Source organism: Pseudochaenichthys georgianus, chromosome 23, assembly GCF_902827115.2.
Source record: "Pseudochaenichthys georgianus chromosome 23, fPseGeo1.2, whole genome shotgun sequence".
Lineage (NCBI taxonomy): Eukaryota > Metazoa > Chordata > Actinopteri > Perciformes > Channichthyidae > Pseudochaenichthys > Pseudochaenichthys georgianus.
Genome location: NC_047525.1, coordinates 7,802,780 through 7,826,709, shown reverse-complemented (window position 1 = coordinate 7,826,709; position 23,930 = coordinate 7,802,780). Strand labels below are relative to the sequence as shown.

Below are 23,930 nucleotides of genomic sequence, written 5' to 3'. Positions count from 1 at the left end.
CTCTCTGGATGCTTGGTAAATATGGTCCCTAGTTATCTTTGGTTTTTGTTTGTTTTAAACCAGTGCATTTCATTTTTACTTTTTGTCTATCTCAGCAAACATACCCCCCTGCCAATGTACAATATTAACATTTGTTGACTCAGGCATAGAGGAAATATTTAATTTAAAAGGAATCTATAACAAAAGAACCTTTTTAACTTCAGACTTTGTGTATTTAGATAGCAAAAAAATGTCTTGGTTAAAAAAAAAAAGCAAGTGAATTATTTTCATATTTCATCAATCTTTTGAGTCATGCCTTAGGAAAAACTTAATTTAACTCCGAGTTCTGGTTTGTTGACATTTAAAAACGGGGGGGAAGGCGTCTTTTTTTTAATTTATTTAAACCCTGTCCATAAGACTCCTTTCAACATGGATTAATGTTGCTGCATTTGGTTTGTTTGTAAAATATTTTTGACACCTGATGTACTGGAAACGCTAAAGAATTGGACATGTGCATTTTTCAAGAATAAAGACTAGGCATACACTGGTATCTATCTGCACAGGGTACTTTATTTCATAGCGTTCCTTGGGGGAAACAATTTTGATACAAATTATAATAAAACGTATACCTTTGTATTTTTATGACAATACCGATGATACCTTTCATCGTACTAAACCAATTTTGGATGATTTGACACCAATCACGTTATATGGGGAGGGTTTTGGCCACTAAAATGTGTGTTGTTCTGGAATATTCATCTCAGGGTGCAATCGGTGTGAAAGAGAACAGGCCTCTTTAGTTTGTATATTACCACGCTTAATGAAATGTTTGGGACGGTGCTTGTCACCCACACAGGAGCTGGGCCAGCAGGCTGCAGATTGTCCTGCTGCCGGCTGGCCGTCTCCACCTGGAGGGCCGTGGACAGGACGTGGAGATGTTAAATCACAACGTTCTCTGAGGAAACACTTAGATTGATATCTTTTACAGATGATAAAATAGCAGCTGGGATTGCATACAACGTGAGAAATTGAAAAGGCAAGCGTAATCCACATGAGGAGTTTGTTCTGTAGCTTCTTCCTGTAGTGGGAATGAATGTTTTTCCATCTGTTTTATGGATTATTTTTTTATCTTTTAACATTTGGAAATAAAAGTACTTCATGTCTGTTTATCTTGAGCATTTTAAATGGATATCGTGATTGGATTTACATTTGAAACTTGTCGAGTAATGTGTATGGTTTTTAAAAATAAAAAATGTATTTAGCCTAATTGCAGGGCCATGTTTTTCATTTCCCATGCAGTATTTATGGAGTGGAGTCATGCATTAAAATGTGGTCGTCTACATTTCTGCAAGCTAACATCTCTGGCTTTTGTGAGAGTGATTTTCACACAATAAAGTAACTGTTTAATTGACTCATTATCATCATCAGCTAATGGACAAAGCTGACAAATCACTGTTAAATATAGTGTGAATTTACCTTCTAATATATTCTAATACGTAAACTAGAGAGCTTTCTGTCAGATTATTTACATTGTAAATAATGGCTGGAATTATTTAATCTCATGTCTTTTTTTAATTCAAATAATTCTGATCCAAAAAAATATATATTGTAGATTTTGATTATTATAAAAAATATCTAAAAAATGTGCTGATACAAAAATATAGTATAAATGTATGGAGTCCCTACGGGGATTTATACAATAATTTTCAAGCTATTTTGCAAAAATATTTTGTTGGCAGTTCTCATCTGATTAATTGAACCCAAATTGTATCCGTGCAGACTGCTGCGTTGGCGGATTATCCATGAGTGTAGTGTTCTCTGTGTAGGCTACTGTACATCCATGAGTGTAGTGTTCTCTGTGTAGGCTACTGTACATCCATGAGTGTAGTGTTCTCTGTGTAGGCTACTGTACATCCATGAGTGTAGTGTTCTCTGTGTACTCCATGAGTAGTGCTATTTGTTAAAGTACTAGAGCACACCTATAGGCACATGCGTGCCCGCGCACGGTTTGTTGCTTGTTGCAAACAGCCGCTGTCCATTACCCTCCAGACAGAATATGCACTGCAGGAGTCAGCTAATCTGCATTGATCTATGATGGAGGGACATCTGTACAGTGCCTGATGCACACAGCTGCTTTAGTACCTTCCCTCTATGAAACGCTCCAGCATCGGAGGTCAGGGGAGCTGTCCACCTGCTCGCTCTGTGAGGACATAATGTGTGTTTGTCAGTCTGCCAATCTTATTTTAATTAAAACACACACACATTCACTATTATGGATTGCGTAACTTTATTAATACATTTTAGGATTAGATTTTTTGTGAGTTTGATTTTCCTTTTCACATTGTTGCTTATTTACGTTATTTACTCGATGTTTTATGAGATCAATTTCATGTTAAGGGGCTTTGTAATTATTAATAGGCCTATATGATAAAAGCTGTTACCAATAAATGCATCATCTGATTCTGCTAAAGGATGTATCGATGATAAATCTAGATATAGATCTGATAAACTGAATTTAGAAACACAAAATCAGTTGTCGTTGCACATCCACACCACCAGATGGCAGTCGACTTATCTCTGGACCTCTGCTTGTAGCCCTTTAAACAAAGATTGTGTATTGTAGAGATGAGTCACTCGGAGTCGCCTTCTTCACATGCGGTCGGGAAAACAACCACAACCCAGTGCGCTGCTAGGATAATTAAGTTTGCCTATCAACTGAGTGAGACGTCCACACTCTTCTTCCTCTTACCGAGGTTCCTTTCCGCTCTGCAGGAATCCCTTCTGCAGTAATGGACTCTGACACCGGCCGAAGGTCTACTACCCACAGGTCGTAACGTTTCTGTAAGTACTGCAGTCTGCTACACTGTCAGCCTCTCAAAACTAACACACCGTGTTGTAGAATGAGTGAAGGGGAAGCTGTGTGTTTCCCTCTTGAGTTGGACGTTATTGAATGCCCCCCTTAAAATCGTTAATGTTACTGTAACGTTGTATCCTTATTTGAGTGTTAGAGCTCAGTTAGCATGTTCTGTCAGCTGGTGCTGGTCCCTGAACGCCACACAATGCACATTGGATGATCGTGCTGTATAGTAATGTCAACAATATAGGTGAGAAGGCAGCCAGATCTCACCTGTATGGAGTTATATTACCTATTCCTCATTATTTTAGATTACATTAGATCTAACGTTATTGTCATTGTCAAGTACTAAGACAACGAAAGCTCAACGAAAGCCACTTACCATCTAACCAGAAAATGCAGAACAAGTAGTAAAGTACAGTGATATTTGTATAATACAAATATACATCTGACAGTATTTACACTATGAACAGTATAAGGAGGTATCTAGACATTATAAACAGCAGTATAGAAATTGAATATATTATAGATCAGGTCCAAAAAAGACGGTATAAATAGAATAAATATGAATATACTATAGAGACTGTTATTGAAATTGTTAAGTAATATGAATACATGTGAGTATGCTAAACCAGGTTGGCCTATTTTAGTGTATTCTAAATTATTCTGTGTATTTTATATTGTTGATTTTATTGATACTCTATGGATATCTAACTGAATTCTGTTGATAAGTAAACATACACTGTTTATTTGTTGTACTCGTGTGCAATGATCTGTTAACAAGCTGTTGTAACAAACAACACTTTGGGATCAATGGTGTCTAATCTAATCCATACTGTTGCATGTGACCCATCCTCTCCTAGAGGCAGGAATGAGACACCGCTGAGCTCAACATGAAAGAGTGGTGGGTGCATGTGGGTCTGATCTGCATCCCTCTGGTGGCTGTCTACCTTCACATCCCACCCCCCCACCTGTCCCCCGCCCTGCAGAAGTGGCACAGTGCGGGGGAGGTGTTCCACTTCAGAGGCAGGGAGATCTTCTACAGAGGTGAGTTTGGAATGTGTCCTCGGTCACAGTGCTGGGGTTAATGTACACGCACGGGTAGTCAGGAGTGTAATGGAATATTACTTTGACCAGGGCTTCATTACATTTTCAATTCACGATTATTATTTTAACATCTAAATCAAGTGAAAAACCGCCATTATAAGAGACATCGTACGTTTTGTCTGACTGGCTAACACCCAAAGAGATACACTTTATTTTCCGGCTGTTCTAGAGCTTATAACCATAGAGATTGCCTAGTTGCCATTAAATGTTAAAGTTTTCATTTTCTTTATCGACTAATTGTTCAATCTATATAAATGTCACATTGTCTTATGAGCTAAGCCGTGTGCTTTTGAGAGACCTGATCATATTCTTAGTTATAATCTTGTTTATTTATTTGTTCACCATGCATCCATCCCTTCCACACATGTGCTTGTCATACATGTGAATGTCTTCTCTCCCTGAACCAGATTCCTCCGGTGCTTTGGGAAGCTCTGATGTCATCATTCTGCTGCACGGCTTCCCCACCTCCAGCTTCGACTGGAACAAGGTACGCAATCAGTAGCTAGTGAAACACACCGAAGCACCGTTAAAAAGCAAAGGTGTCGTTTTGACGCTTGAAAAGACTTTTATTGGGTGAGCTGGACTAGACTCGTAGAGAGACACTTTGATTATTTCAGAGTTTGAGCTAGAAAACAGGGACCTGTTCAAATATCTATAACATTTCCATGACACAGAAATGAAAAAAGGAATCTCAATAGAAGGCAATGAAGTAATTGAAGTAACCTATGTGTGAAAATGAAGTGGGAGGGAGAGTTTAACATTGAGTCGTCTGAGAGTGATTGGCATTCTATGCTGAAAACAACATACTTTAACTCGCTCCAAAAGATGGAAGGAACTTGGATGGACATTAAAAATAAACAAATGGGAAGACAGTAGTACTGTGTGAGACAATGTGGACAGTTCCATCCCAATAACTCAGGGGTTACCCAGACTCTGGAAGACATATGAACGTATAAGAGTCCCTGTGACCTCAGGGCTATGCACCGAGGCTCGATTCCAGATAGTGTCATTGGAAAGGAAGACCTCTATCTTTAGAAGGGTTAAAGGGTGACGCTGCTGGCCTGGGTCAGTGGCTCGACGTTGTAGAAGAAATGTAAAGACTGACCTACTGTCTGAGGACTAACGCAGAGATCTGTGAACGAGGCGGGGAGAGATGGAATGTATCAAAGGAATAAGAAGGCTGTAAATGTGTAAATGAGGAGTGTGGTCCCCTGTGTAGTTGTTCAGTATCTATGTATGTATCTGTGCGTGTTATGTATTTGTCGATTACAAATAATGTGTTTGACCAGAGAGTAAATGTGTGTTTCTCTGTACAGATCTGGGAGCCCCTCACTCAGCGCTTCCATCGAGTCATTGCATTAGACTTCCTGGGCTTCGGCTTTAGTGACAAGCCTGTGAGTAGTGTCAGTTCAAATGTCTCCATTTTATAGTTGAAGCCATTATGAACACATGTCCTGCTTGGTGATCTATAACTTCACTGACTCATGACGTGTTTCCTCCTGCCGGACCCCCCAGAGACCCCACAAGTACTCCATCTTCGAGCAGGCCAGTGTGGTGGAGGCTCTGGCGGCTCACCTGGGTCTGAGCCACCAGAGAGTGAATGTGATGTCCCACGATTACGGAGACACCGTGGCCCTGGAGCTGCTCTACAGGTCTGTGTGTGTGCCAGGGGACGCATTTAATGACAGAGTAGAATGATAAAGAGCTAACCCCCCCTCCTCTGTGGTTTCTCTCCTGCTGCTGAACAGAAGTGACCAAAACCGCACAGGTCACCTGACCTTCAACAGCCTGTGTCTCTCTAACGGAGGTACTGTCTTTGGGCATGTTGTAGTTAGCAGCTTGACAGCAACAAGACTGGGGCTCTCATATTCTGTAATCAGTTCTTAAAGGCAGGCCTCATCCACAAAGAACATCTCTATATTCATCTCATCCTGGGTTACCTTGACATCTTAAAGAGAATCTAAAAATTAGACGAAAAAGAAAGAAAGTCCTTGATGAATACACTTAACACTTGTTCAACTATATTCAGAGGTCGCGTTAACCGAATATTTTCCATCTATGACGGATTTTTTTTAACAATGACGGAAAAATGTGAAAGCAGTCTGTCATTTTTACGGATTAGAACAAACTCGGAACAGCGCCAACGTATCCCCGCAGCGAGGCTCCGGTGTTATGAAATGTCAGTGCATTTTGGCTTTACGCTGTGCGCGCTCCCGCGAGGTGCAGTGGGCATGCATAACACTGCGCACCCCCCCCTCGTTTACAGTTCACGAGCATGCTCTAAAAGTGTTGCTTTAAAAGTGATATTACTGAACGTCAGACTAAAACATCGCCAGTCGCTGTGTGTGCAGTTGCATCAGGTTGAATCCTCTGTTCTGTGCATAAGCTGACACCTTAACCCACATGTGGAAGAAAAAATATTATTGGCGACATTTCAGATTAAAGTTCGATTATTTTAGTCCTGTATTTAGCAAAACTACCATTTTCTAGATTTAGCTTCACACGACAGAAAACATTTGGATTCTAAATCTAGAAAATGTTTGGTAGTTTGTATGTAAGTTCAGTTGTCGACTTTACTTTTGGTATGACAAAACGGGCAATTTGAGTTAGTTTCATAGTAAAGTGAGAATAATAAAGTGACCTAAATCAGTTTGCTATGTGTTGAAAGTCACGCTCAGTGCTGAATGTATTATTTCCCTCAGGTTTATTCCCAGAAACACATTACCCTCGTTTGCTGCAGAGGGTGAGTCACCTTTGATCCTACCATTCATCTCATGTGGGATTGTGTAATGTAACATTTGAATGGTAATCTGGTGTGGCGGTTTGGCTCTCAAAGGTTTAACTGAGACGTTGTTTTGTCTCTCAAAGCTTCTGAAGGACTCCAGTTTCCTGGCTCCAGTTCTGACGCGTCTCACCAACTATATGCTCTTCCAAAAAGGGTAAGAGAACCAGCGTTTTCTTCCAAATGATGAGATTCAAATCTATGTTGTAACTGCATAAATGTTCCTTTTTTAATGTTGAATGTTTTCTGTCGTCTGTCAGGATTGGAGACGTGTTCGGGCCGTACACACAGCCCACAGACGCTGAGTTCTGGGACATGTGGACGGGGCTACGCCACAACGACGGCAACTTAGTGTTGGACAGGTGTGTGTGTGTTTATTTGTTTTCTTTGCATTCAAATGAATTGTTTTAGTTGCTGCTAACTCAAGTAATCTTCTCCTTCTCCCAGCATTCTGCAATACATCAACCAGAGATTAAAACACAGAGAGCGGTGGGTGGGTGCGCTCACCTCCACCTTCGTCCCACGTGAGTTCAAAGTTGCTCCGTGTTGATGAATGAGAGGGTGGGGGTTATAAATGAGAGGGTAGGGGTCATTTTGTGCAGCCGAAACATTTCCTTGAGATGTATTAACTCAGACGCTAAGCTGCTTAGCATGTGAGAGGAAGCCTCGTAGTCCATCTGTGAGCTCCTGAGCTCAGGGGGGAGGTGTGTGTGTGTGTGTGTGTGTGTGTGTGTGTGTGTGTGTGTGTGTGTGTGTGTGTGTGTGTGTGTGTGTGTGTGTGTGTGTGTGTGTGTGTGTGTGTGTGTGTGTGTGTGTGTGTGTGTGTGTGTGTGTGTGTGTGTGTGTGTGTGTGTGTGTGTGTGTGTGTGTGTGTGTGTGTGTGTGTGTGTGTGTGTGTGTGTGTGTGCCGTGCGTGCTGCTGAGACAGACCTCATAGTAAATGAGGCTAAAGGCTTTAGCTAGAGTCACTGAGACAATTCTTCTGAATCATTGTAGCAGTGAGTAAATGTGAGATTCAAGTGTCGGGTGATTTCGAAAATAATGTGGCGTCCTGCAACATATAAATCAAATCCAATTCATTCTAATTTGTATATCATATAACTCATTTAGCCTTTAGACCTCATATCCAGATATTTTATTTGCTATTCCAATTTTAACTACCTTCTTTGAAGAACTCCATTTTGTATCTCTCCTTCCTCTCAGTGGTCCTCCCTCCATCTTTTCCTCCATGACCTGTTTCCTCCCTCTTGTGTTTCAGTGCACATGATCTACGGACCCCTGGACCCGGTCAACCCTCATCCCCAGTTCATCCGTCTTTACCAGTGAGTGCCCCAACCTTTCATTCTTAATCCGTGTCTGAAAACCTCTTTGCAGACACTCTGCTCTCTGCTCATACGTTCTTTTGGAGCTGAACAACAGAAAACTTCCCACATATCTTGTTTGGGTACAAAATGTGGACATTTATGGGAACATTTTTATGAATCTAATGATTACTAATGAGTTCAAGTCTTTACATTTAACAAAAATGTTAATGTTTATCCAATTTTTTCAGGGTTTTTTGTAGATTATTTTTTGTTGGTTGCTCATTCTACTGCCTAGTTTTCAAATATGTTTTTGTAAAAAAAAAGAAGTTCGGTATGGGATTGCCTTTTTCGTCATGTTTTGAGCATTTTAGTAGGCAGATTAAGAAAAAAAAGAAAGAAACTGATTTCAGATAAAACTTGATTTGAACCCTACATACTGTGGTTTCTGAGTCAGTGTCTTAAACCACTAGACCACCAATGTGTTAAATAGTTGTTGTGTTTCTCTTAATGTCATTCACTGACACACGTGTCCTGTTCCTGCAGGAAGCTGGTCCAGAGGTCCACCATCACCATTCTGGACGAACACATCAGTCACTACCCTCAGCTGGAGGATCCCACCGGCTTCCTCAATGCATATTTCAATTTCATTCACTCTTTCTGAAAAGATACTAAATGCAATAACCTGTGATCATGAATGCATTATCACCCTTAACAAGCTGTTTGGTATTTCCCAATGCATTTCTAAATGGTCACATGTGGTGCTGAGACCTTTTCTGATGATTGCAGCCAGGAGTAATGCTTCAACAGATTGAGATGTAATCACCAGTAGTTTACCAGCATCAGTCCCTAAATATCAATTACTACCAGGAGACATCAAATGTGAGCTATAAATACCATTCTGAATGACTATTCTGGTGATGCCAGAGGTTCATTTATCGACCCTCTTCAGAACCAGGGATGCAAACTCATCAAGCATGAAAAAGGTGACAAGGATCCGAGCCCCCCTACCCCACGGAATATCGGCTTTAAAATGAGGAATAACAGATGATTTTAGCAGTCAGAACAACTAAAGCAGCAGTGTTAATAATAACAGAAATGCCAAAGAGTCACATCTAATAAAATATATAAAAGCATTTATTTTAATTGAGTAGCAGTCAGTTTATAATTTTGGCAGCACTGTTGAGCATTTTGAAAATGTATTTTCATGCCTCTGTGCAAGGCTTAGTCTGTATAGCCAGTGGTAAGTTCATAAACTCAAGTACTATACTTGGGTACCATTTTGAGATACTTGTACTTTATTTAAGTATTTCAAATGTTTTGCTACTTTGTTCTTCTTCTTCTCCTCCTCTACAGTTCAGAGGTAAATGGTATTTAATCCCTTCAGTTACTTCACAGATGTGGATGAATGATGTGAAATATAATCAAGTGTTAAATCAGACTTTAGTTCCACCTGGAGTAAATTCACAAGCTACTCTGCAGTCTACTAAGTCATTCAAACTAGCTGCACCTTCACCAGCTTTGAGAACACTTTCATGATCAATCATTATAAAACATATCATATATATTATTCTGAAATGGACCAATCTGCACAATGACTACTTTTACTGTCGCTACTTTAACTATATTTTGATGATAATACTTTTGTACTTTTATTTGAGGAACATTTTGATTGCAGGATTGTTCCTACATTCTGGTACTTCTACTTTTACTCAAGTACAAGATCTGAGTACTTCTACTTTTACTCAAGTACAAGATCTGAGAACTTCTAGTCTTACTCTAGTACAAGATCTGAGTACTTCTACGTTTACTCAAGTACAATATCTCAGTACTTCTACTTTTACTCAAGTACAAGATCTGAGTAGGTACTTCTACTTTTACTCTAGTACAAGATCTGAGTACTTCTACTTTTACTCTAGTACAAGATCTGAGTACTTCTACTTTTACTCAAGTACAAGATCTATACTTACCACCTCCGTTTATAGCCTATGAAAAAAACTATTAGAAAACGAAGGCTAAAGCTAACGTTAGCACATAGTGACAATGTATGCTAGCTAGCTATTGACAGAAAAACTTTTCAGTGCACATCACGCTCTGCGCTCCGACAGGGAGCTCTGCTCTGAACACCTGAACGGCCCGTTCTAACCGCTGTTCACCAGCGGTCCAGTCTGTGCCACAGTGACTCCGGACAACACAGTTAATATTAACGAACGCACCCGTAGGTAATGTAGCTGCTGAAGCTAGACCATCATCGCGGAGCAGCAGAGCCTTCTTATACATCCATGAGCAGAGCCGACAGGCAGGAAGACTCGAGCACACAGCTCGCGCTTCATTATAATATATAAAAAGAGAACACCATGCGTGTATGATGGCACATAACAGATCGCGGCTGCAGATTACTCCGGGTCCCATACCCCAAAAATATTTGTATTGCAGATCTACATGAATCACACAAACTACCTATTTTGGGTTCAAAACGGCGAATTTCGCCGAAAGGTGACAAGTTTGCATCCCTGAGAACTGAAAGTTCTGTTGGGTCTGTGATTATTTCACTTTCTGCAGGACATGGTCAGTTTGTGCTTTAATTGTATGAATTCTGAATGAATTTTGATATGATTTTCTACATTTCTCCTGATGTCAATGAAAGCCGAAATGTCAACATTTTCTCCAAATAAAACTAGTTTTGTAAAAAAAAAATGTTGATATACTTTGACAGACAGAATTTATTGAAGATTTGACAGAAGAATGTTCTTATCGCAAACAAAACATGGGGACCATCAGACAGTAAAAGAAAGTGAAGAAACATTTTAGAAGTAATACAAATGTATGTTATCTTCCAGGTCTCATCGTGTCAGCATAATAATCACAATAACATAATATATTTAATCATTAGAGCTGTGGAAAGTGATGACAGTTTGAGAGAGGGAGGCGGGGCTTAGCCCACGGACGCCAGGATGATGTCGACGACCGTCTCATCACTGCTGCGCACCGTCACCTGCATGGTGACCCCGTCAGCCAGGGCCAGGCGGGCGCGGACCAGCATGTCGTGACCGCCCCGAAACACACCTGAGAAGAGAGGGAGGGAGAGCTGTCAGCGGCCAATCAAATCACACCTGTCAGAACCCCGCTTACCAGGATAGTTTTAAAAATAAAACGTATTTGTGTTCAATAGTGATGTGCTTTATAGAGAAGTTCTTAGGTGAGAAAGTGATGAAATAATTATGAAGGTATACTATCATTATTGAGTGATGTTAATTGAACTGAATCTTAATTCAGTCTACCTCTTTAGTAATGGTATTTGGTTTCAAAAAACATCTTTATGCTAAATTACAAATGTAAGAAATCAACTCCACATCTAGCACCCACCAGCGAGGAAGAGGACATGCGAGTTCTTGTTTTCGGGAACTTTGTCAGAGCGTTCGCATGGCTGCATTCCCAGGAAGCTGATGATGTTACCCACCGCCTCTGCACACGGAAACCAAAGATGAGTCACTCAGCACACTCATCTACTGCAAACATCTTCAATGACACTGACTAACATGCACAGTACTTATTGTTATGGTTGAAACACAGGACTCTAGTCTACAAATGTAATCTCAACTCAAATATGAAAATGTCAAATATGTGACAATTGACTTGTTGTACTAAGTGCAAATTCTGACTCACCGTCCAGAGTCCGTACAGACGCCAGGGCGAAAGTCTCTTCTTTCTCAAATTCAACTCCCACTTCCTCCCACGCTGCTCCAAAGTTGGGTTTCAAAACCTTCTGAATGTGATCTGCCACCGTCACCTCCAGATCCTCCAGCTGCAGAGGAGCAGGGAAACAAGATGAACAGGATTTACATTGACAAACACCAAATGAAGCTCATTCTCCTTGTTGGTTTAGTTTTGTGATGACATACCACATATTCATCATCATAACCGTCATCGTCGGGCTCTCCTGTGTTGGGGTCGCAGTCTCTGACCAGGTACTTCATAGTACAACTGAACGTACAAGACACTGTGGAAGAGGGAAACATCTTTAATATTCTTTATCAATCTGCGACTGCTCAAAGAGCCCAAAAACCTCTCCGTGCTCCTACCGGCGGTGGGGTCGTCCTCGGGCAGGCGCACCAGAGTGTAGCAGGACCCCGGCTGACTGTAGGCCAGGTTAGCGGCGGGGGTGTAGTGAATCACCTCGTAGGACTCCGACGGCTCCATCTGCACCATGACCTGACACAGAGACCCACACAACACAATCACAATACTGCGTGGACTCTTCTCTTTTATGTAAGATCACTCAAACGAGTCATTTAAGAACAACACAATTAGGCCATAAGGTGAACCATGTTATCGTTTCATCCCGCTCCACAGAAGTGGAACTACACAATCTTTAGTTCATAAAAAATAACGAGTCATGCTTATTCACCAAAAAAGAGTTTGTCGCTAAAATTCCTGTCAATTCTTCTAGGCACGTAATTATTGGCTGAACTAGTCCCTTCAAAGCGTAATAATATCTTGGTCAAAAGTAGTGCCACGGTCCGTCACGTGATCGTGCTACACCAATTGGGTAGCTGCATATACCGGTATCAACAAACAGATTTGGAAAAAATGGCGACCGCACCAGAAAGTCTCAAAAACTCAAAATTATCAACACACAAACATTGTTACATGCATATTACGTCTGTGAAGCACGAAAAGGTTGATTATTTTACCAATATCACACTGCAGGTCTTCAACAGACTGTACACCCTCCATGACAGTGGCATTGATTTTGAAGTTACAAATACAATATTATCATATTACAATAATAATAATATAATATAATATATATATATATTATATATATCTATAATAATAATAATCTATATATATCTATAATAATAATCTATAATAATAATATAATATATATATCTATAATAATAATCTATATATATCTATAATAATAATCTATAATAATAATATAATATATATATCTATAATAATAATCTATATATCTATAATAATAATAATGTAATTCATCAAATGATTATATGATGAATGAGTAAATAAATGAATCAATGGTCATTGGTATAAGTACTGCATTTTATTGATCTAAATTACTTAACGTAACAAGTTAACCTTCTTCTTGGACGCAGCTATGTATGAAATCAAGTCATGTTTATTTTAAGAGTGCATTTAACGTGTACAGGGTAACAATAACAACAGACAGACAGACAAAAAGTCCTCAGTCTAATGGAATAATCCACGAGCTCAGCCAATGAACCTCGCGATGCGAACATGGTAGTCCAGGAATGTTGTTGTAGCTGGAGTTGGCTGATAAACGCTGCTAGTCAATGTTGATTCGATGGTCAACTCTGTTCCCAGATAGTAAAACCTCTCACAAATACCGCGTATATAACGCAAATACCTCGGACTTAGTGATGTATTAAGACATATGACAAAACATGACATAAAACAAGCATACAGCACTGTTTAGAATCCATTTGGTCTGGTTTAGCGCAACCATGTAGGCGGCCATCTTTCACTTCTGTTGACAATATGCAGCTACCCAATTGGTGGAGCACGATCACGTGACGAACCGTGGCACTACTTTGGACCAAGATATTATTACGCTTTGAAGGGACTAGTTCAGCCAATAATTACGTGCCTAGAAGAATTGACAGGAATTTTAGCGACAAACTTTTTTTGGGTGGATAAGCATGACTCGTTCTTTTTTATGAACTAAAGATTATGTAGTTCCACTTCTGTGGAGCGGGATTTCTTTTCTAAAGGACTTTTCGAGGTTCACCTTGCGGCCTAAATGTATCTAGCCAGATCTCCAGAAACATTCAAGTTCGTTGTACAAAATGTTCATGAAACAAAGCAGGTACCTTTTGCAGGAGCTGGTCGTTCAGCGTGTTTGTGCAGTCGAACTGGAACACCATGTGCCTGGCGAAGGTGTGTTTGACGCAGCGCACCACATATTCTGTCTCGGCCTCCGTCAGCTGCACCTGCTCCGAGGATTTGAAGAGCGGGCCGAGACCCTGGAACTCTGGGATGGCCGCCAGTTGTTCTGTAAAACAAACAAAACAGAGACAGTTCAAAACAATACTGTGCTTTTATGTATAACGGTGAGTATCAATGTCTAATTTAGGATGTGATGATGGACAGACAGTTATTGATCTTACCTTGATAAATGTCCTGGCGTGATGGGGTCAACTTATCTGGCATTTTGCTGCTGGAAATAGGGGCCATTTCTAGGAAGAATAAAAAACAAACAGACGCTCCTTAACTATCTGATTCAGTGATAGCTTCTCATTTGAGGATTAAAAAACAGCTTTGTACCCGTTTTGTGTTCTGTGAGAGGAGTGGTGGCCAGAGGGACACTCTTTATGTCGAAGGGCTTCTCTGAGGGGTCCAGGGTGTACTGGTGGAGAGACTTCTCTAGGCCGGGGATAGAGACCGACAGACCTGAGAGCAGCACACAGGAGAGGAGACAAAGTCAGCAAAAACCCCTCTAACGTATGGGTAGATATTCTGACAGGCAGCTAGAATGAACTCTCATCAACACTATCAAGACAGTGTGTGTGTGTGTGTGTGTGTGTGTGTGTGTGTGTGTGTGTGTGTGTGTGTGTGTGTGTGTGTGTGTGTGTGTGTGTGTGTGTGTGTGTGTGTGTGTGTGTGTGTGTGTGTGTGTGTGTGTGTGTGTGTGTACCATTAAAGATGTATGCAGCGTTCAGAGCCTTCTGCTTCTGCTGCAGCACGTTGTTGTAGAAAGTAGCTCTGTCGCGCACCTCATCATCACTGTCCATCATGCACCTGTGAGAACAAACGTGTTGCAGTCAGAAATCACAATTCCATTCAAACACAGATGTATCGGACGGGATTCCTTCGATTTAAGAAGTCTATTACCAATACTTAAAAATATTTTTTCGCTGTATTTTCCTCAAATTCAAATAAGTACCTCTGCATGAGAACCAGGACGCTCGGCAGCAGATCATCATTCTGAGCTCCAAATTTAGCCAGAGCGCTGACAGCAGCTGGAGGAAGAAGCAACATGTTTAAACTGGTTATAAAAGACCATACAAATAAAGTAATCAGTATTCCATAGATGTCATGCAAGTAGCACTGACCGACACATGGATGTTAGAGATCAGCCCCTGCCATTAAAATGTTTCCCATAGACCCCCCCTCACCTGCACGGACAGCCTCGCTCTCCAGCACCACCCTGTTGAAGATGAAGCGGATGTACTTGGAGGGCTGGGGGGTGCGGGGGCCCTCCTTGCCCAGGAGGTGCAGGATCTTTGTGGCGAGCACCGTGTGTTCACAGTCCTCGATGAACTCACACAGGTGGGCCAGGCCCGTCTCCTTGCTCTCCGGGTTCTCCTCGATGATGCTGATGATGCAGTCCACGATGGCCCGCTTGTAATCAAAACCCCCCTGCAGAGAGAGAAGGGTCAGTCCAAAACACAACTGAAACACACACTGTAGGACTTCATCAAGTAATATGCAACACGATATACAATCTGTGGACAAATGGACTACTGATCAACACTTGTGCACACTTGCTCTATAGCAAGTGTGCAGGTCAGCAGTCTGCGAATGATCCACTCACATCATCTCTGAGCATGTTGGACAGGAAGTTCATCATGACGCTGTGCTTCCTGGGATACTTCTGGCACAGAGCGCTGATGGCCTGCACAACGACCACCTGGAACAACAAGCATCAGGGACAGGTTAAGGACGAATACAACAACAATAACAGGATTAAAAAAGGCAGGTGAAGAAGAGCATCTCATATAGGAAATGAATGCCTGGCTCTAATTTGTAGAGTAATACAGGATCAACCTAAGCTAAAACGTGAGTGTCTGACCTTGAACTCGTCAGAGATCTCGGAGACGAACGAGGAGATCTGCTTCATGAGTCGGTCCACGCTGCTCTCACTGCCCGTCTTCAGCAGAGTGGTGATGGCCAGCGTGGCGATGCTGCGGTTGGAGTCGGTGATCAGGTTCTCCAGGTCCAGGTTGCATGCAGTCACAGCTGATGGATGCTTCATGGCCACCTAGTGGACATAGGGAACATGTCAGTTTGTGTCAAAACAGATGGGTTATAAAAAGCACTTTCGGGCATGCTTTACGTATGTAGCTGTGACATCAAAGGGGACCACTCTTTAATTTAAAGTGGACCTATCATGCTATATTTGAAACATATATTGTAGGGCCATACCTATACAAAACATGTCTGTGAAGTTTTTTGCTTAAAATACCAAACAGTTCACCCATTGTAGCCATGCCTCATACTGCTCATACCCCTCTTTTGCAGCCCTGTTAGAGAAACGCGGATTTTGGGTCCTTAGCTTGAAAAAAATAAATAAGGAGGCGGAGCTAATGCCTGATAGGAATTCTACCAGAGATAAAGTTAAATTCTGCTGTGATAAAACGCCATCCTGTTCTAAACCACATCAAAGATTATTTCTGAAATAGTATGGAGCTCAAATGCTTTTTCTCTTGCAGGTTCATCATAAGGTGAGTTCCTTTTTTTATTTCCTGCTTTTTAAACACATGTGCTCTCCAGTACAGGTTAGCTCTGAGTGTTAGCGAGGCTTGCTAATGTAAACAAAGACGTCCAAAACACGTCAGGCATTGTTTCTGATAGCAACTTTCTGTGGGTCCGCCGACGTCACCTCGGATGGAATCTGTATCCACTCGTTGTACATCCGTTTTTAAAAGATTTGGGTACGGAGGAAAAGAGAGAGGGTTTTATTTTCTGACGCTGCGTGAGTTCCCCGATGCTCCGGGGACACATATTTATGTATAAAAGACACCACAAAGTGCATTTTGCATGATAGGTCTCCTTTAATTTAATTGAAATATCTATGCTTACACATCATAAATAAAAGAAGCCATGTAAAGGAGGATGTTGAGTGAAGCTGTACCTTGTTGAGGGTCCGGACTGCAGCGTACCTCAGGGCTGCTTTGGGAGAGCTGCAGAAGAGCTGCAGCACTGTGGGAACACATCCACAGTGAGACTCATGAACACACCATTCTGTTCTGACAGCCCACTATACAGATAGAACAGTGAGGACTGAGATGTGGGTAAACTCCTGACCTGACACGGCGGGGGCCAGCTCCCGGGCCGTACAGTTGGGCATGTGGACGATGGCAGAGGCCGCCTCGTACACCACCATCTCATTCTTGTTCCTCAGGCAGCTCTCGATGAAGTCAAACAACGGGCTGTCGTGCCTGGAAATAAAAAGGCAGAATTCAGTTCTCATTAACCCTGCAGTTTGCACCATGTTGTCCTATGCCACTACCGAGGTGTTTTGTTTGTCTACTAGAACAAAAGGTTATTTTTTTCAGCCAAGGACCCATGGTAGGATGGAGAATATACTGGGGACGGCCTTATTTATATCCCAGGGAATTATTTTTACTTTTTTAACACCATATTCTTCATTAAGAATGTACTTAGAATCATACCTTTAGTTGTATTGCAGATTTTAAGAGATCAAACAATTGTTAAATATTAGAATGTATTTTATGAAATGTTACACATTGGAAAATGTGTTGATTGTTGACACCTCTAGGAAATATATAATTATATTGTATATTTTTTAATATCATGATAATTTAAATGAATGAATCTGAAATCTTTTCTCACCCCCCCTCCGTCTCGTCCAGCAGCTTGCTGGCGATCCTGATGAGCATGCAGTGGGCAAAGGGAGACTTGAGACCGGACTTGGTAAACTTGTTGAGCATCTTGGTGACGGCCAGGCGGTCGTTCTTCCTCAGGTGGTACAACAGGCCCAGGGCATGGTACTGGGACAAGAGACACACATACAAGCAACACTTTGAAATGTAACTGTAACAAGTTATATATAATCTGCTCCAACCGAACACACTCACATATTACTCTTCCCTCTACAAACAGTTAAGTGCTCAAACTAACATGAATGTCTCCTACACACCTGGACCATGACGTTGTCACTGGAAGCAGCTTCCTGAGCCTCATTTACCCAGCGCTTCACCACATCGTAGCTCATCTTCACCATGTGCTGCACACACAGAGAGAAAGGACTACATTACCCCAATGATATGACAAGTGAATCTCAACGTTACGGAACCATAACATATCAGGAGAATCTTTGAATGTATAAGAGAAATGTAAAACAGTGCCTTGTCTTACCAGTGAGGAGACCAGGGCCGAGCTGGACACACTGGGCACCTTGTCGACAATAGCCTGCTTCATGTATCTCTCAATGGCCTGCAGCATGGTGGTCTGTGGGGACGACAAGGAACGTTTTAATAAAATAATGCTTCACCTCTAAATGATATTCTAAATATGTATATATAAATGTATAGCATGAGATGACAATGTGAAGGGAGAGATGGGGCAACAGGACAGGGAAAACAAGCTGAAGCAGCACTCACATCAGTGATCCTGCAGAGGGCTCTGATAGCAGGTCCTCTGTACACATCCTCCTTCCCTGTCATGTCTTTGGTCAGGCTGAAGATATCACACAAGGAGAAAACATATTTATAACAGAGTTGTTCTCATAGGTGATATCGTTTGAGATGCCTTGTCTGTCAACCAGATTAAGTACTGAAGGATAAGAGCTCAATATATCAGTATTTTCACACAGGTCATATAACGTCATGGTACAAACCTGCTAGTGACAATGATGACATCCTCAGAGATGTTGGCCATCTCTTTGATGGTCAGGTAGCACATCCTCCTCAGGGTTTGCTAAGAGAGAAAGAAAGTATGAACTTATTGAACTTAAACACTACAAACTGATGCTCAAATGGAAAATAATAAGTAAGTCTCTTAGTATCCAAACTAATAATAGAATGAATGAGATCTTACGTCATTGGACTGGAAGAGCCTGGTCATCGCAAAGAAGGCCTCGGTGGCCTCTGTGGTCCCAAAGTGCTCCCCCTTAAGAAAACATAGAAAAGACAAAGAGAGACTTTTGATGTTAAGCTGGGGGACAAACAAAACTCAATACATGTCAAAACAGTAAGTGTTCCTTTAAAAAGGAACTACTTTTTACCTGGTTGAGCAGGTATATGATCTTGGTGAGAATGTGGAGGCATCTCCTCGGGTTGATAGGAGTCTCATTGAAGATTCGTGCCTGAGAACACAGAGGACACCTTCATTCATTTCAATGGCAAGAATATTGTTTCTTTGGCTGATGCTTTTTATCTTATATAACAGCAGAACACATTTTATTTGATTACTGGTTTGTTTATTATTTTTGTACACAAGTAACATAAAAACTCTGAATCAAAATACAAAGAAAACGCATATAATTCAATAAATAATGTTGGGTAATTCTACACACATTCGGACACAAGCAATAAACAATAGAGGTAGAATTGTACATTTTTAACAAATATTATGAGGGGAGATTACCTCCTGTAACACGGCACTCTTCTCCAGATGTTGGAAAGGGTTGGACCCACTCCCTAAATGTCAGAACAGAACAGCCGGAGAGGTTGCAGTTAAAGCATTGCTGTATTGCACGCCGAGAGGACGCCAGTTTAAGATACATATATTCAATCCAAAATATAATAATAATCAAAGCAATACATGAAGACATATCTCCCTTGGATTAAAGAATCCCTGCAGCATGATTCACTCATTTACATTGTGAACTCATGTTCAGAGATTAAACGTCTAAAAAACAACACATCATAACATCCAGATGACACTGCCTACACTTCAATGCTAACGCTACATTTCGCTATCTGGAGTTAACACATTTGAATGCAACTGATAATCGGTTTACAATTTACCTTCGATACCTGTTACATAAATAAAAAATAACCTGCAAGCCACGGTTAAACGATCATACCTTAACACCTCCTGTTAACTTTAGCTATCCGGCTAGCTGTTCCAGGCTAGCTCTGTTAGCTACCAACGCGTCAAACCTCTTGTCAGTCCACACACAATTTCCGTTTTACAAACGTTTTCACTGTTTGCATTAATAACTGTGTGCTCTTACCTGACTCCTCGTCCTTCTTATCAAACTTTTTAATCATGTTGTCGGAATGGTGCAGACGGACGAGATGCTCTCGGTCAGAAGAGAAGCTACTTCCACGTAGCCAAAATGAAAACTCACTTCCGGGTGAAGCGTCCACGTCAACGGAAGACAAGCATGAACCATTCTACGTCCTGACCAGCAGAGGGCGCTGCCTGCAAGCTACATTATACAGGCGTGTGAATGAACCTATAGTTCATACTGGATTTAAACCAAATCACACATGTTTAGTAAGTAACTATTTGATTTGATTTGGTGACACAAATATTTAAAATATTACGTTTTTCCAACCGAGAAAAATGCTCCATAGATCATGGAAGAGCCTCCTTACTGCTACATAACATATCAAATGTCTGATATATTTTTGCTTGAGTTTTGCCAGATAAATGTGAATTATATTAGGTATATATAGTAAGGTTTGGGCATGGGAAAGTAAAGGAGGACCAAAGAGAACTGAGAGTGGCCCAACATAGGAGCAACGGAGAAATAATAATTTCTCAAAACAGTAGTCGAAATTATTTAAATGGCGACAAGATGTCGCCATTGCATCCTTGTTTTGAGACTCTTGCCAGAAAGAAATAGCTGTTGAAGTATTCAGTTTAGTGGAGAAAGAACCATTCTCATCCACTGACAGCGTAATAAGGAATTTATGTTATAGCCTGACTGATACTGATCATTGTATTTCAGATTGTATAGACTTCAAATGATAAAGATATTGTGTTTTTGTCTTTGTATTATTATTATTATTATTATTATTATTATCATTATTATTATATAATGGGCATAGTATGCTGGACAAACGTACATGATAGGCTTATCAGTCAGTCTCTACTAGCCTTATCAATTGTAAAGGAATAATGATTTCAAGGAATATTCTATGTAGCCTACCCAATTGTTTAAATGCTGTCTGTACAAAAAGTTAAATGTAGTAAGTCGCATCTGCTTTATTTGAGGAAAAATAATCCTTTATTTTGCGTATAAAAATAACAGACATCTGATGAACACATAAATTCTCATGCATTTGCATTTTACTGTATGTCATGATCTTTCAGATTGTTTGTACAGTGTCAGTGTTTTTCCTGATGATGTTACAAATCTGGATTCATCATAGGCTCCCATGTGAACTTCAGAACAGCAAACTTCTTAAATAAATCAAACAACAAAGAGAGAAAAACATCATACTATAAAATCTAATGTTATGATTATGCAACAGAGTTACAAAACACACCATATTTCGCTAAGGATGTAAGAATTGATACTGAAAACAGCTTTGTTCTTTTTTGTTTAGTCCATGTTTTAAAATGTGACGAGTCCCGGGCAACTGACCATATTAAATGTACATTTTACAGACAGAGAAACTAAGGGTTTATTTAAATTGTATATGCAGTCCTGCTTTGCTGCAGCTCATACTCATATCTGTTTCAAGTCTTCTTTTCAGATCTGAAAGGTGAGACCATTTCAAGTGTTTCATTCAAATTTAAAACACATCCATGTTCTCTTGCTTAAAACACCAATTATCTTGATACAAGTCAAATTACTTCCTTATTGCTACAAAACTTATTTTAGAGCACAAGAAACACATGGATTATTCTCACCTTGAAGGCATGATCTTTTTTATAAAACACGCAGTCTCCGTTTAAGAGTGAATTTAAGAGTAACACTTTGTACATTTGACAGTTTTACGATATTTATATGCCAATTATTGTCACAATGTAAAGATTTTACATCCAACTATTGGTCATACGTCCCCGATGGAGGTTTCCCCATTTGTTTTCATTGGAGCAACAGAAATAAAAAACGTTACAATTACTCAGTTTTCTTAGAAATGCTTCTTTTACCTGCACTGTGAGTGGAAATATAACAATCTTTCAGAGATAAAGAAATCAAAAGCGTATACTTTGAAAGTGAATAATGCATCACATTTGAGGCCAACACTGGTCATGGCAGATAATGTGCATCTGAAGTTGTCCAACATGATCACTTTTTCCTTCCAATGTGAGCCAGCATGCGCGCGTTCTCGGCCGCCTTTGCGCGCATGTGTTTGGCCTTGGCGACGTCAAAGAGGACGTTCATGATGTTGGTCGGGACGTCCAGAGACAGGGTCAGCCTGCTCCTCCGGTCGCCTTTGATGCTGTTTCGGAGCCGCTGCTCTCTGAGCTTCGTCCGGCTAACGAAGCGGTAGTTCGCGGGACTTGAAGTCCTTTTTTCCCGGTTGGACTCGGCAGAAGTGGAGGTGGAGGAGGAGAGGTACTCTGCGGACTGCAGAAGGGACCCCCAGTCGTCCACAGGGAGCTCCTCCTCGTCACTCTGGACCCCCACATCCATCTGGTCGTCGCACAGGAGGTTGGAGCGGGTGCGGTAGAGGCGGAGGCACAGGCTGGAGGTCGGCGTGCACAGGACCGAGAGCAGCAGCAGGGTCTTCAGGGAGGACAGCATGCTGAGTCCTCTGGGACCCCCAAAGGAGAATAGGGAGAGGGAAGAAAACATGGTTACTTTCCCCCCTAACACCTCATCATAAGAATATATTTATTTCACGCATTAAGTGTATTCATGTTAAAGTAAGTAACAGCAAACGGAATGAGAATAATGTCGGTCTTATTTAGTTTTAACATAAAAACTAAAATGTTACTTCTTAATTCTCTCAAAAACAATATGGTTCTATAACATTCGAGCGGTAGTTCAGATCAAGTTCAGCTTGTGTTTTCAAAAATATGTTTGAGAACAGATAATGTCATTTAATTTGGTCACAAACAGGTAAGAAATAATGTTTGCACAACTTACCACTCGTGTCCTACAATAAAGAACGCAGTTAGAGAGGTCACCCAACACTATCCCTGCGAAGAAAACCCAAAGCGGCAGAAACCCTCTGAAGTGAAGTGCGATAAGAAATCCCGATGAAGGGATACTGAGCGGAGGTCAGCAGTGCGCACTGTCCGGCCGGCAGCGTGTCATGCTCGTCCATTCCCTCTGCATTCATTTAGTAGGAGCCACCAAACTGCAGCCCTACGCCAGCAACAACGTCATCCCCGTTCACATGTTGGTCTGCGCTCCAGTATCCCATTGGTTGTGATGCAGTGATGTAGTGGTACATTGAACAAAGTTGTTAAACGTGACCTCCTTTCGGTGAACACAAGGCACCACTACCACAGAGACAACAACACACTTTTTTTCTTGCAGCCTGATCCTTTTTCGGTATGTTTACACCTCATTAAATTCTCGTTTTATGACATAAGATTGCTTGTTGAGGAAAAGTAACAACTCCCACTCAGAACCACGGACAGTTCTCATTCAGAACAAGTAAAAGCTCCCACTCAGAACCATGGACAGTTCCCATTCAGGCAACACTTTCTTATATTACATTACATGTTACTTGTTAGACGCTTTTATCCAAAGCGACTTACATACTTAATACTGTGGGTAATCCCTACAGGAGCAATTTGGGGTGAAGTGTCTCAGGGACACAACGACATGCTGACTGCAGTGGGGTTTGAACCTGTTCCGAAGACCAACGCACAACCCACTGCACCAAACGCCTCCCATATATTTGCAGTTATTGTAAATTCAGCAAGAATAATTGCATTATTTAATAGGTGTATCTGTCAGCTGCTATTTTGACAATCAATTAATAGTTTTAAATATGGTTTTCAATGGTGTTTTAAATACAACTTTAAGTGGAGACGCAACACACACCATGGGAACTACCTAGTGATGTAAATTACATGTCAAAACCAAGTTTGCAGAAGTGAGAGGATCAAAGGGTGTTGGTCAAACTCTAATGAACAACTTCATCGTGGGATTAATATGACTAAGTCTGCACAGCTGGAGTATGCAGTCTGACACACTGTGCTAAACACGTCCTCCCTCCTGCCTCCACTCAGCAGCTGAGCTCTGAAATGGAATGAGTTG

General features: G+C 41.0%; 3 protein-coding genes across 3 annotated transcripts; 1 reads left to right on the top strand and 2 right to left on the bottom strand.

Moving 5' to 3' along the window:
* Positions 1 to 2,653: 2,653 nt before the first annotated feature.
* mest (mesoderm specific transcript) lies at positions 2,654 to 9,161 on the top strand. The gene is made up of 12 exons (XM_034074869.2): positions 2,654 to 2,820; positions 3,697 to 3,880; positions 4,348 to 4,427; positions 5,257 to 5,334; positions 5,456 to 5,592; positions 5,689 to 5,747; positions 6,643 to 6,683; positions 6,809 to 6,879; positions 6,983 to 7,084; positions 7,170 to 7,246; positions 7,981 to 8,044; positions 8,570 to 9,161. The coding sequence occupies exons 2-12, from the start codon at positions 3,727 to 3,729 to the stop codon at positions 8,685 to 8,687; spliced, it is 981 nt and encodes a 326-aa protein (XP_033930760.1). The 5' UTR covers positions 2,654 to 2,820; positions 3,697 to 3,726; the 3' UTR covers positions 8,688 to 9,161.
* A 1,567-nt stretch (positions 9,162 to 10,728) lies between these two features.
* On the bottom strand, positions 10,729 to 20,095 carry copg2 (COPI coat complex subunit gamma 2). The gene is made up of 24 exons (XM_034074942.2): positions 19,989 to 20,095; positions 19,397 to 19,449; positions 19,035 to 19,115; positions 18,848 to 18,919; positions 18,648 to 18,727; positions 18,412 to 18,487; positions 18,167 to 18,259; positions 17,949 to 18,035; positions 17,642 to 17,799; positions 17,093 to 17,226; positions 16,920 to 16,987; positions 15,858 to 16,046; positions 15,600 to 15,695; positions 15,181 to 15,424; positions 14,949 to 15,024; positions 14,700 to 14,803; positions 14,330 to 14,455; positions 14,173 to 14,241; positions 13,876 to 14,057; positions 12,106 to 12,235; positions 11,926 to 12,023; positions 11,690 to 11,828; positions 11,390 to 11,488; positions 10,729 to 11,089 (listed from the first exon to the last, which is right to left on the bottom strand). The coding sequence occupies exons 1-24, from the start codon at positions 20,023 to 20,025 to the stop codon at positions 10,959 to 10,961; spliced, it is 2,622 nt and encodes an 873-aa protein (XP_033930833.1). The 5' UTR covers positions 20,026 to 20,095; the 3' UTR covers positions 10,729 to 10,958.
* Positions 20,096 to 21,010: 915 nt separating this feature from the next.
* On the bottom strand, positions 21,011 to 23,041 carry ucn3l (urocortin 3, like). The gene is made up of 2 exons (XM_034075180.1): positions 22,806 to 23,041; positions 21,011 to 22,470 (listed from the first exon to the last, which is right to left on the bottom strand). The coding sequence occupies exon 2, from the start codon at positions 22,458 to 22,460 to the stop codon at positions 22,002 to 22,004; it is 459 nt and encodes a 152-aa protein (XP_033931071.1). The 5' UTR covers positions 22,461 to 22,470; positions 22,806 to 23,041; the 3' UTR covers positions 21,011 to 22,001.
* Positions 23,042 to 23,930: the final 889 nt, after the last annotated feature.